This window comes from Morus notabilis, unplaced genomic scaffold, assembly GCF_000414095.1.
Source record: "Morus notabilis unplaced genomic scaffold, ASM41409v2 Scaffold124, whole genome shotgun sequence".
NCBI lineage: Eukaryota > Viridiplantae > Streptophyta > Magnoliopsida > Rosales > Moraceae > Morus > Morus notabilis.
In genome coordinates, this window is record NW_010361697.1 from 317,838 (window position 1) to 331,583 (window position 13,746).

General features: G+C 32.9%; 3 protein-coding genes across 3 annotated transcripts; all 3 read left to right on the forward strand.

Annotated features, from left to right (window-relative positions):
• Positions 1–2,263: 2,263 nt before the first annotated feature.
• LOC21405401 (thaumatin-like protein 1) lies at positions 2,264–3,810 on the forward strand. The gene is made up of 2 exons (XM_010100522.2): positions 2,264–2,321; positions 3,086–3,810. The coding sequence occupies exons 1-2, from the start codon at positions 2,264–2,266 to the stop codon at positions 3,760–3,762; spliced, it is 735 nt and encodes a 244-aa protein (XP_010098824.1). The 3' UTR covers positions 3,763–3,810.
• A 2,539-nt stretch (positions 3,811–6,349) lies between these two features.
• Positions 6,350–7,948, forward strand: LOC21405402 (thaumatin-like protein 1b). Its single transcript, XM_010100523.2, has 2 exons — positions 6,350–6,514; positions 7,065–7,948. Exons 1-2 carry the CDS (start codon positions 6,460–6,462, stop codon positions 7,742–7,744), a joined length of 735 nt encoding a protein of 244 aa, XP_010098825.1. The 5' UTR covers positions 6,350–6,459; the 3' UTR covers positions 7,745–7,948.
• Positions 7,949–9,954: 2,006 nt separating this feature from the next.
• On the forward strand, positions 9,955–11,813 carry LOC21405403 (thaumatin-like protein 1b). The gene is made up of 3 exons (XM_024167222.1): positions 9,955–10,092; positions 10,419–10,500; positions 11,269–11,813. The coding sequence occupies exons 1-3, from the start codon at positions 9,955–9,957 to the stop codon at positions 11,811–11,813; spliced, it is 765 nt and encodes a 254-aa protein (XP_024022990.1).
• Positions 11,814–13,746: the final 1,933 nt, after the last annotated feature.

Below are 13,746 nucleotides of genomic sequence, written 5' to 3' on the forward strand. Positions count from 1 at the left end.
TAATTACACAAACTGTCAATTTTAAGAGTAGATGTGCAAGTTGGCCCAGCCCAATCCTAAGCCCTTAGGGTTGGTCCGGTCTGGGGTAAAATTGTAAAGGATAATCTTGATAAATACCTTTTAAAAGTGTATGGGTTAGGATTTTTACCCTTTACTCTTAATTCATAACCTCTTTATTCAAGTAATTACACTAATAAAATGGTATTTATCAAGAGTAAGGGGTAAATGTCTAGTCTCATGTACTCTCAATGATAAATTCTCTATTTTTTTCTTTTATTTTAGAGTATTTCAAAAAAAAATTCTTTAAAAATATAATGTTTTAGGCCGGGTAGGCCCCGCCTGACCATAAGCCCAAAAAATTTAGAGTCGGGTTCACCCGAACTCAAGCCAACAAAGTTTCAAACCAGCCTATTTAATATGTCTCAAACTTGCAGTTCTGTTTAAAAGGCTTAAATATAAAAATATATAATTATCTAAATGTTATAAAAATTTTAAAATTTAGTGCCTGTGATGCTGATTAGACCCTTATACACTATATTACATAAAATTTAGGAGTGTTATGATACTTTTTTCTTTTAAAATAATTACACATAATGATAAATTTTAAACACCATGTTTAGGATATGTTTTTAATTTAACAATATTGTCAACCTGTATATTTTATGATCATTAAGATAATACATATTATTTTTTCATTTGAGTAGTTATGAACTTATATAATTAATAATAAGAGTGATTAATTGTTTTATAGACTAGTGTGCAAATATTATAGCTTTTGGACCTTTTTTTATTGGCTGCATAATACACACATATGTAATTAACACCTTTTTTTTTTCTCACTCAAGAAAAAAGCGTTAAGATACTTTTGGTACGTAGATTTTTTTAATTTAGAAAATTGATTCTTACATTGTTGGTTTTATTTTTTATTTTTTTACCATTTTGATCGTTTTATTAAAATTTGCGAAGGATTTTTAAAGTTTTACAGAGAAAATCGCATCCTAATTACATAGTAAAAGAAATTTTTTTTAAAAAGTTGTATTTAATGTAAACATTCTATTTATATCATTTAAGAACTTCTAAAAACTAGAAAATTTGATGTATAAGGAGTTCAATTGCTATGCGATTGAGACATTGATTATTTCTGGAAATTTTCAAAAGTTATTTACTAATTCAATGTGAGTGGCTAAAACTATCAAGAACCCAAAGTTAACAGAGTAATTTATCAAAATTAAAAATATTTATCAAAACAAAATTAAAGAAAGCGTTACAAATCGTCGTAGAGCCACTTTGCCCTTTGCGATAGCGGCCGCTCCATATAGAGAGAGAAATAGTGAGATCCACATACTATTAATAAAAAAGCATTACAAATCTTCGTTTGGTTCGTGTATTCATAATCATGATTCAGAATCATTCTCGTTTTACGCGTATTTTTTATGAGAGAAAAACACTGTAGAGAATCATGATTCAGAATCAGAGATTAATACAGGAAACAAACGGGCTCAGATTCCGTTAGGTTTATGAGTTTAAATGATCTATATTTTAATTTTGTTATATCATTTTTTCTCAAAAAATTTTAAAATTTTAAAATTTAAAAAGTTTCTCTTAATGGATTATCTCACAAAATTTAAATGTTTATTATATATTATATATGGTATTATATAATAGAGAAAATTATTAAACTTACCCTTAAAAGTATATATAAGTCATAATTTGTGTCCCTTACTATTAATTAATACATTTTTTGTTAATATAGTTATTTAACTAAAAAAATATTAATTAAGAATAAGTTGGTAGAAATTAAGACCCATACGCTTTTAAAGAATAAATATCAAGATTTTTCTATGTAAAATCAAAATTACTGATTTAAACTCATGTACCAAATCGTCCTTAAAAATCTCCTTTAACAAATCATTAAAGGAATACTTGCAATTGATATGACTCGTATTTGGTAATCTTAGAGGATCACTCCAACAAATGTTACCATCGATTATTCTCCCATGGATAAGCTCGAACATATTAGGAAGATTCCAACTTTTCTCCCCCTTGTAAGTTTGGATTTGGATTTGGATTTGGACACATACAAATAAGATATACACATTCGCCGTATCTACAAGGAAAATACGAAAAATAAATGCAGTAGAATTTTGGGATGCAATATTTGCTATATATAACACGCCCATATGTACCATGCAATATTGCATTTCTGATTTCTATACCAAACATATAGTATTATTGGTAGATCTTCATATCACTAACAATAAAGATGAAAGCCATAGCAGCAGTCTTCAGCCTTGCATTGCCCATCTTCTTCTTCTTCTCCGGTACTACAGAAACTATAATCAAGTTTTCATTTTTACTCATTTATTTGTTTATTCTCATTGAAAATATTATATACATATATATATATATATATATATTATGTCATCCCGACTCTTATTTCTTTTAATTATTTAGAAATCTTAGAATTCACTGATAAAATAGATCCAATCGAACTGTAGAGAGCAGATTGGATAGAATATTAAGATTTTGTAAAAATCACAAGCATTGATGCCCGTGCGTATGTGTGTGTATATATATATATATATGTATTTATAATGTATTGTTGGGAAAGAACATACCTCTACACTCACGCAACAAAAAAATAAATTTAAACAAAAATAACATAAAAATAGAGAAGATAAATATTTAAATAGTATAGAAAAATGAGAAAAATTCATCAATAGTTTTAAAAATTACACTCAAAAAATTCTTTTCACTTTTTCTCTCTACCCAAAACTCCTTACACATTTTTTCTATCTCTCTCCTCACTTGCTTTGGCTTTTAAAAGGAAACACTCTTTTCTTTATACTTTTTTCTGAACACATATAAAATATTACACAAAACACTTATTTATAAAGTCCTAATAAATTATAAAATAACTCTTGTTTAAAAATAAAAAAAATAATAATTTATTCAAAAATACAAAATAATAACTTTCTCAAGATTAATTGGAGACACTTTCTTAACGTGTATATTGTGCAATATTATCAATATAACCATGCTTAAGTTTTAATACATTATCATTTGTCGCTACTATTTATTTCAGGGGTCCAATCAGCCACATTCACAATAAAAAACAACTGCGCTTACACAATATGGCCAGGAACCCTAACCGGCGGTGGCAAGCCTCAACTGCCTTCCACCGGATTCGAGCTCGGCCCCGGCGCCTCTCAAACCCTAGACGTCCCCGACGGTTGGTCTGGTCGTTTCTTTGCCCGGACCGGGTGCTCAGCCTCCAGCGGAAAATTCTCGTGCGACACAGCCGACTGTGGCTCCGGCCAGATGGCATGCTCCGGCGCCGGAGCAATCCCGCCGGCGACTTTAGTCGAGCTCACTCTCGCCGAAAACGGCGGCCAAGATTTCTACGACGTCAGCCTCGTCGACGGCTTCAACTTGCCCGTTGCGTTGGCGCTACAAGGCGGCTCCAGCGGGTGCCAGAGCACGAGCTGCCCTGCGAACGTCAACGCTGTCTGCCCGCCAGAGCTGGCCATGAAACGACCCGACGGGGCCATAATCGCCTGCAAGAGCGCGGGTCTAGCGCTTAACCAGCCGCAGTACTGCTGCACCGGCGATTTCGGTACGCCGGACAAGTGCCCGCCGACGGACTATTCTAGAATCTTCAAGAACCAATGCCCGCAGGCTTATAGCTATGCTTATGATGATAAATCTAGCACTTTTACATGCTCGGGTGGTGCTAATTACGCTATCACTTTCTGTCCGTGAAATTTGTATTTGGTAGTTCTAGTCCCATTAAATTTTCCCTTTTGATTACTCCACTTTTTATTATTATTATTATTTATGTTAAAGTGCTCCAAGATCCGTAGTTTAATAAAGGAGCCATCTCCACTAACATGATAGGAGACAAGCTGTAATAACCAAGAAGTGTAATCAATTTCAAGGACATATATTGAATGCACTTTTATATTAATTGTTTTAGTTAAAAATGTTGTCAGCTTTTATGTGTAATAAATCTAGAGAAATGCATAAGAGCTTGTGATGAATGATTTTGTTTTGTGTAAGAAAATGAAATGATCAGAAGTTCTTTTTTTTTTATGGAAAAAATGATCAGAAGTTTTTATGAATGGTGTTTAGGAATTCCGAAATTCTGTTTAGTTTTTTTTTTTTTTTTTTTTTTTTTTTTTTTTAATCCGAAATTGTGTTTAGTTTTTTTTAGATTAGTTTTGAGTATACAAAAAATGAAACTCGCGTATTTGTTAACGATCATAATAATATTTCTAGAATTTCCCCAAACAATTAGAGGAGGAAAATGTTTAGGCCTTTGCACTGATCTCTACGACCTTAAATAATTTATAGTTTAAAAAATTTAGTTTGAATTAATCCATCAAACATCTTCACTCATCAGTTAAATAATGCTAAGGTTTGCACAAAAATACAAATATTGTATTGCTCAATATTATTAAAAACATGAGCAGATTAATATAATAGTATTTATGAATGATCATGTATAGGTCTAGCCTACAGGACCTTCCCTGTGGTGGCTCATCTAATGAGTAAATAGAATTCCACTTATAATTTACATATTCAGAAGAAAATTCTCTGGCCTTTAGGAAGGCCGTCCGTCTATCACGGGGCGCAGACATGTCCGAAGTCTAACCACGTTACTCACGGTGGACACGTGGCCTCGTATGCTTATCAATATATATATATATATATATATATATTTCTGTCTTACCATGTCATTTGTCCTATCCAATTGACTTGGTCATTAAAAACTCTTCATCTTAATTTCTTGGAATTTTTTTTAACTTGTGGAAATTAATAGAGACTATTGATCTAGAAGCTTATTAAATATTTGTTGAAAGTTCCACATGAAACTCAATAGGGACTATTGATCTAGAGGCTTATAAATATTTGTTAAAAGTTCCACATATATGATACCATCAAATGGTCTCGTTAGTTTCACGGGTTCAAATTGTGTGGTTTTAAATTTTTAAGTTTGAACTTATATGTAAATTTTCTATAGTACAGGAAATAAAACATCAAATCGGAAAATAAAAATTTGAACTCGTGTTTGGTTAGCGTTAGAATTGTTAGTAAACTAGAAATAGAACCATGGTTGTAAACCATAAATAATGTAGCAAATAGGTTCAAATCCATGAGAACTTAAGGCTGGGGGGAAGAGGGAGGGGAGTTAAGGCCGTGTTGTTGGTTTGCCGTTTGAACAGGTGATGATTTAGTTTAAATTGTAGATTTTGAATTGTGTTGATTTAAACTGCGATTCGAATCGGTGCTTAGATATACAAATAAATTGTAATTTGAATTTAGAATAAAATCTGAATTGTGTTTAGATAGAGTGTTGAAAAATGTTATTAGAGTTTTACAACAAATCTTACAAAACCTCATTGTACATGACATATTCAAATATATAATATGGAGGTGGATTTGTTCTTCTGTGCATTATGAACACACACACAAAAAAAAATCTCAATTGGAGTTAAAATGAAAAAAGTATGACATTTTAAAGCTTGATATTGAAGAGAGTGAAAAATAAAACAAAAAATCTTGTATTTAAACTGTTCATAATCCAGATTGTTGAATAGTAAAATCAACAATAATAATTGTGGTTCCCTCTTTATTTGTAAAACAAACACTAATTTGAACCTTAGTACTGTACCAAACATGGAGTAAGTCCTCCAAAACCTAAAATTTTTGGGTTTCCAAGCATTCTCGATCAAAATCCTAGTAAAACTAATCTCGTTCATTTCGCTTATTCAAGTTGAGAATTTGAATTGAAAAGTAAATTAATGTGAGAAAAAACATGTATCAAAAACGGCTGAATTTGAATTTTTATAAGAGAAAATACTGAAGTAAAAACTTTAGTTGTAATTTGAACTAACGAAATGAACGGGATCTGAATTCAAATGCACTTGAACCGTTAAAACAAATATGTCATACACAAATGAAAAAAGAAGCTATATGCACGCTGCCAAATTTGTCAAGAAAATTCTACCGTTTGGAAATGAAGGACTAAAAAACCACCACGTAGTAACTTATCCAAAACGAAATCAGATACATTCAATTGAATATTCTAAAATCCGGAATTAATTTGTAGTTTTGCAGAGGGTGAATAAAAAGTCCTTAATTTTATAGATAATTTATGTTTGTAGTAACGTTATCTAAGCACGCAAAGTACTGACCTGACCACATGTACAGATAATAGATAATTTATGTTTGTAGTCTTCAGAATTTTATAAAATATCAAGTTAGAGTGTTAGACCCGCAATTACTAATACGTATTAGTCACGCAAAAGAAAAACACAACCAATTGAGACTGAACCCTATATATATACCACCCCTCGCAACTCCTTCATCAATCAAGTTGTATTGATTTATAATATATTCATCATTTGGTCACCACAAGATTAGCATATTATTTTCAAGTATTAAACATTAACGATCATGAAGATCACCCAAGTGCTGTTCGGCCTCACTCTGGCCTTCCTTCTTGCTGCGGGTAATTTTGATTAATCTTCATTACAATTTATAAGCCTCTTTTTACCACGAGTTGTTGGTGATTATATCCTTGATATAATAAAAACCAAAGACATGGTATTAGTTATAACGTATATCTCAACCACGCTAATCATAATTAAAATATATATCTCTTCTAGCTAGAAAATATTACATGCATATACACACACATATATATATATATATATAATATAAGAATTAAGAAATAATGTGTATCTAGCTCGTGATTAAGGGACATTACATTTCATATATATGTGCGTAGTTAGTTCTTCATCATACTAACTCTTCACCAATATATATGAGCAATTCGTTATTTACCGTAAACATGTAAATATTGTTTCACAGCCAAAAAAAAAAAATAGCAAATTAATATTGTCAGCAATATTCAAACAGTACTTCTAATTTCTAATATGTAAAGTATATGAAATCATGTATAAGCATCTTACATTGTTATGATCATACTTATGATATTAATTTTATCATTACTGTAGAACTTCTTGAGCTTGATTTAATTAGACTTTAATTACCTACAGGAGCAAATGCAGCTAAAGTAACCATCAAAAGCAACTGTCCTAGAACCATCTGGCCGGCAACCCTAACCGGCGACAACAAAGCCCAACTGTCCACCACCGGCTTCAAGCTCAGCAAGGGGCAGAGCCGCTCTGTCGTCCTCCCTGCACCGTGGAGCGGCCGGTTCTGGGCCCGAACCCGGTGCTCGACCGACGCCTCCGGCAAGTTCACCTGCATCACCGGCGACTGCGGCTCCGGCAAGGTCGAGTGCAACGGCAAGAGTGGGGCCCCACCCGCAACTCTCGTCGAGATCACCATCGCGAAGAACAGCGGGCAGGACTTCTACGACGTCAGCAACGTCGACGGGTTCAACGTGCCGGTGTCGGTGGTCCCGCAGGGCGGCACCGGGGATTGTAAGAAATCTTCTTGTCCGACCAACAGCATCAACACCGACTGCCAGGCTAAGTTCCAGGTGAAAGACGGCTCCGAAGTGGTTGGGTGCAAGAGTGCGTGCACGGTGTTCAACACCGATCGGTACTGCTGTAGGAACGCTTACGGCACGGCGAAAACGTGCCCGCCGACGGATTATTCTAGATTCTTCGAGAAGAGGTGCCCGCTGGCTTACAGCTACGCTTATGATGATAAGAACAGCACTTTTACGTGCTTCAGCCGACCGGATTACCTCATCACATTCTGCCCGTGAAGAGGAAACTAATTATTATATATACTAAGTTAAATAAGAGGTTACTATAAGAATAAATGATTGTACGTACTCATGATGTTTTCATGAGTTTGCTTGTTTGACATACATATTTCTGTTGTCTGTCGAGCATATTATATACCTCTAACGAATTTATAGGGAATAATAAATTGATATTGGAATTTCGATTTCCAATTTTCTGAATTATATATTTTTCTTTGATCCGATTGTGGAGATTTTATGTGATTATATGCATGGATGAATTATTTTTCAAAAGTGAAAAGATGCATATTTTTCAAAAGTGAAAAGATGCATATTTTTCAAAAGTGAAAAGATAGTATATTTTTCAAAATATCAGAACTTTTCTTAGACTGTCATTCAAAGTAATTTCACAAAAATGTTCTAGAAACAAATAATAATAACACATAAAATGATAACAATATATCAATATATTATCTTAATAGAAGCCAAGAAACTTGGAATATTTATGGCTCGTTTAGTTCGTTGATTTAAGTTTTTAATTTGAGTTAAAATGTGATTTTATGTGAGTTTTTTACTGTAATAAAACTCAAATTATAAACTCATATCAGTAAAATGAACGAGACCTTAATCTAAAACTAAAAAAAATATAGAATCAATTAGGAATTTCAAACGTGGAAAAAAAAAATGTCATCACTCTTGCATGACTTTTTTCTTTATTTTCTTACCAGTTATTTGGTGGCGATTAATTTTGATTGGATCGATATTGGTTATTGAAACTACTCGGTCAACCTTAACATTGAATGAGTTCTAGAGGAAGCGGGACTTCGATAACCCTATTGTCGGGCGTCATAAATATTGTATGGCCTCTATCTACCACCAGCGATAATGGCATGATGGCAATGATGTATGGCCTATATCTACTTTATTTATATTTTAGTCAAATCTCATGTCCTCATGAGTTCTAACTTTAAAAATGGCAAATGGGAATGGAATGCAATTTGATTTGAGTTTAAAATTTAAATTTTATTATAGTAAAAAATTCTTATATAAAATCACATATCAATTTAAATTAAAAATTCAAATTGACAAATTAAACCGACCTTAAATTTATAGTGGGTATATTAAACTCATGGTAGACAACTAAAATTTGAATTGTGAAAAGGAATTGACTATTATATTGGTGGAGTAAGTTAATTCTATCTTATAGACGTTGAGCGGGGACGTACCAACTATACCATGTTTAATTAACAATATACATATTCAATAATTTCAATAATTTGATAATAGGAAGAAACGTAGCATATATATGAATTAAATTTCTTTAGCAAAATGTATTGCAATACTAGAATAAGACATAATCGTCATTTTATTTTAAACTCATTAGTGTAATAGGTGATTATTGGGGTTTGGAAGGCCTTTTCTTTTTATAACTCAAATTTTTTTGTTACAGTATTTTCTATATAAAAATTTAAAATTTAACTTTTTTACTATATTTTTTTCTCTTGTATAAAAAAATTTGAGCTGTGACTTGAGTAAATAGAACACACCCTCTGTGTCTTGAAATAATTTGTATCAATTGTACTATTTCTATTACTTTATTATTCAATGAAAATCCTATTTTTAAAAAATAAAAAATATGGTTGAGGTGTAACTTAACCATTAGAATTCAAATCACCCCGTTCCATTTTTTTTTTTTTTTAAAGTAGAGGTTTTTCTTCTCTCTGATATTTCTCTGATATTTGCAATATGAAGGTTTAAATTGAAAATTTAAGTTAAATAGTGAATTTATGTAAAAAAAAATGTTATAAAAAACTGAATTTAAATTTTTATAAAAGAAACAACTATAATAAAAAATTTAAATTGGGATTTTGTTTCCGAAATGTTAGATTTGGCCACTATCTGCCCCATTATTAGAACAAAAAAAGCAATAGGTATTATGGTAATCTCCTAACTAACAAGCTTAGCAGAAAGAGAGATAAAACCGAATTTAGAAACTTTTTAGAATTTGTAGCAGCAGTAGTCGGTGTCCAATGGAAAGAAAGAGACGGATTACACGGACAGAGAGAGAGAGAGAGAGAGAAGAAGAAGACTGGCCAAATGGGAAAAAGAAAAACCCAAACTTTCACACTTTCAACGCCTAATCTGATTCGACCATCCACGCAAATACTCCAATTTCGATTCTGATGCTTCCATAGCTTTTCGATTGATCGAGTTTTTCTTCCCAGCTTCCAATGGCGAAGAAGAAAGTAAAGAAGAAGATACAGGAGCGAATCGATAACTTGCCAGGCGGATATTCTCAGCAGCGAAGAAGCTCCCCACCAAAACGCCGCACCGATTTCTCCCTTTCTTCTCCAATTCTTCCGATTCCGGTAAATTCAGATTTCGTTTTCCCTTTGTTGTTCTGAAGGAAGATTTCGTTTTGTTGTGAGAATTTTTGTTTTGGGAACGAGTGATTTGAATTTTGTTCGCCAATTTGTGAACTCTTGAACTTGCTTTTTGAAATTTAGGTCTCATTCGACTGTAATCATGGCGGATTTACGTAAGATATACACATTCACCGTATCTACAAGGAAAATACGAAAAATAAATGCAGTAGAATTTTGGGATGCAATATTTGCTATATATAACACGTCAATATGTACCATGCAATATTACATTCCTGATTTCTATACCAAACATATAGTATTATTGGTAGATCTTCATATCACTAACAATAAAGATGAAAGCCATAGCAGCAGTCTTCAGCCTTGCATTGCCCATCTTCTTCTTCTTCTCCGGTACTACAGAAACTATAATCAAGTTTTCATTTTTACTCATTTATTTGTTTATTCTCATTGAAAATATTATATACATATATATATATTATGTCATCCCGACTCTTATTTCTTTTAATTATTTAGAAATCTTAGAATTCACTGATAAAATAGATCCAATCGAACTGTAGAGAGCGGATTGGATAGAATATTAAGATTTTGTAAAAATCACAAGCATTGATGCCCGTGCTTATGTGTGTGTGTATATATATATATATATTATATATATATATATTTATAATGTATTGTTGGGGAAGAACACACCTCTACACTCACGCAACAAAAAAATAAACTTAAACAAAAATAACATAAAAATAGAGAAGATAAATATTTAAATAGCATAGAAAAATGAGAAAAATTCACCAACAATTTTAAAAATTACACTCAATAAATTCTTTTCACTTTTTCTCTCTACCCAAAACTCCTTACACATTGTTTCTATCTCTCTCCTCACTTGTTTTGGCTCTTAAAAGGAAACACTCTTTTCTTTTTACTTTTTTCTGAGCACATATAAAATATTACACAAAACACTTATTTATAAAGTCCTAATAAATTATAAAATAACCCTTGTTTAAAAATAAAAAAAAACAATAATTTACTCAAAAATACAAAATAATAACTTTCTCAAGATTAATTGGAGACACTTTCTTAACGTGTATATTGTGCAATATTATCATTATTTGCATGCTTAAGTTTTAATACATTATCATTTGTCGCTACTATTTATTTCAGGGGTCCAATCAGCCACATTCACAATAAAAAACAACTGCGCTTACACAATATGGCCAGGAACCCTAACCGGCGGTGGCAAGCCTCAACTGCCTTCCACCGGATTCGAGCTCGGCCCCGGCGCCTCTCAAACCCTAGACGTCCCCGACGGTTGGTCTGGTCGTTTCTTTGCCCGGACCGGGTGCTCAGCCTCCAGCGGAAAATTCTCGTGCGACACAGCCGACTGTGGCTCCGGCCAGATGGCATGCTCCGGCGCCGGAGCAATCCCGCCGGCGACTTTAGTCGAGCTCACTCTCGCCGAAAACGGCGGCCAAGATTTCTACGACGTCAGCCTCGTCGACGGCTTCAACTTGCCCGTTGCGTTGGCGCTACAAGGCGGCTCCAGCGGGTGCCAGAGCACGAGCTGCCCTGCGAACGTCAACGCTGTCTGCCCGCCAGAGCTGGCCATGAAACGACCCGACGGGGCCATAATCGCCTGCAAGAGCGCGGGTCTAACTCCACTTTTTATTATTATTATTATTTATGTTAAAGTGCTCCAAGATCCGTAGTTTAATAAAGGAGCCATCTCCACTAACATGATAGGAGACAAGCTGTAATAACCAAGAAGTGTAATCAATTTCAAGGATATATATTGAATGCACTTTTATATTAATTGTTTTAGTTAAAAATGTTGTCAGCTTTTATGTGTAATAAATCTAGAGAAATGCATAAGAGCTTGTGATGAATGATTTTGTTTTGTGTAAGAAAATGAAATGATCAGAAGTTCTTTTTTTTTTATGGAAAAAAATGATCAGAAGTTTTTATGAATGGTGTTTAGGAATTCCGAAATTGTGTTTAGTTTTTTTTATTTTTTATTTGAGTATACAAAAAATGAAACTCGCGTATTTGTTAACGATCATAATAATATTTCTAGAATTTCCCCAAACAATTAGAGGAGGAAAATGTTTAGGCCTTTGCACTGATCTCTACGACCTTAAATAATTTATAGTTTAAAAAATTTAGTTTGAATTAATCCATCAAACATCTTCACTCATCAGTTAAATAATGCTAAGGTTTGCACAAAAATACAAATATTGTATTGCTCAATATTATTAAAAACATGAGCAGATTAATATAATAGTATTTATGAATGATCATGTATAGGTCTAGCCCACAGGACCTTCCCTGTGGTGGCTCATCTAATGAGTAAATAGAATTCCACTTATAATTTACATATTCAGAAGAAAATTCTCTGGCCTTTAGGAAGGCCGTCCGTCTATCACGGGGCGCAGACATGTCCGAAGTCTAACCACGTTACTCACGGTGGACACGTGGCCTCGTATGCTTATCAATATATATATATATATATATATATTTCTGTCTTACCATGTCATTTGTCCTATCCAATTGACTTGATCATTAAAAACTCTTCATCTTAATTTCTTGGAATTTTTTTTAACTTGTGGAAATTAATAGAGACTATTGATCTAGAGGCTTATTAAATATTTGTTGAAAGTTCCACATGAAACTCAATAGGGGCTATTGATCTAGAGGCTTATAAATATTTGTTAAAAGTTCCACATATATCATATCATCAGATGGTCTCGTTAGTTTCGTGGGTTCAAATTGTGTGGTTATAAATTTTTAAGTTTGAACTTATATGTAGATTTTATGTAGTTCAAATGACTTTTAATAATGCAAAGTCAAAACAGGAAATAAAACATCAAATCGGAGAATAAAAATTTAAACTGGTGTTTGGTTAGCGTTAGAATTGTTAGTAAACTATAAATAGAACCATGGTTTTAAAACCATAAATAATGTAGCAAATAGGTTCAAATCCATGAGAACTTAAGGCTGGGGGGGTGGGGGGTGCGGAGGGAGTTAAGATAGAGTGTTGAAAAATGTTATTAGAGTTTTACAACAAATCTTACAAAATCTCATTGTACATGACATATTCAAATATATATATAATATGAACCTTACTGAACCAAACATGGAGTAAGTCCTCCAAAACCTAAAATTTTTGGGTTTCCAAGCATTCTCGACCAAAATCCTAGTAAAACTAATCTCGTTCATTTCGCTTATTCAAGTTGAGAATTTGAGTTGAAAAGTAAATTAATGTGAGAGGAAATGATTACGCCCAAACGTGTACAAAAACAAGCGGTCAATTGTAGTACAAAAATATTATTAAAAACATGAGCAGATTAATATAATAGTATTTATGAATGATCATATATAGGTCTAGCCCACAGGACCTTCCCTGTGGTGGCTCATCTAATGAGTAATTAGAATTCCACTTATAATTTACATATTCAGAAGAAAATTCTCTGGCCTTTAGGAAGGCCGTCCGTCTATCACGGGGCGCAGACATCTCTAAAGTCTAACCCCGTTACTCACGGTGAACACGTGGCCTCGTAAGCTTATCAATATATATATATATATATATATCTATATATATATATATTTCTCTCTCTCTATCTTTTTTTTTATATCTAATTTTTT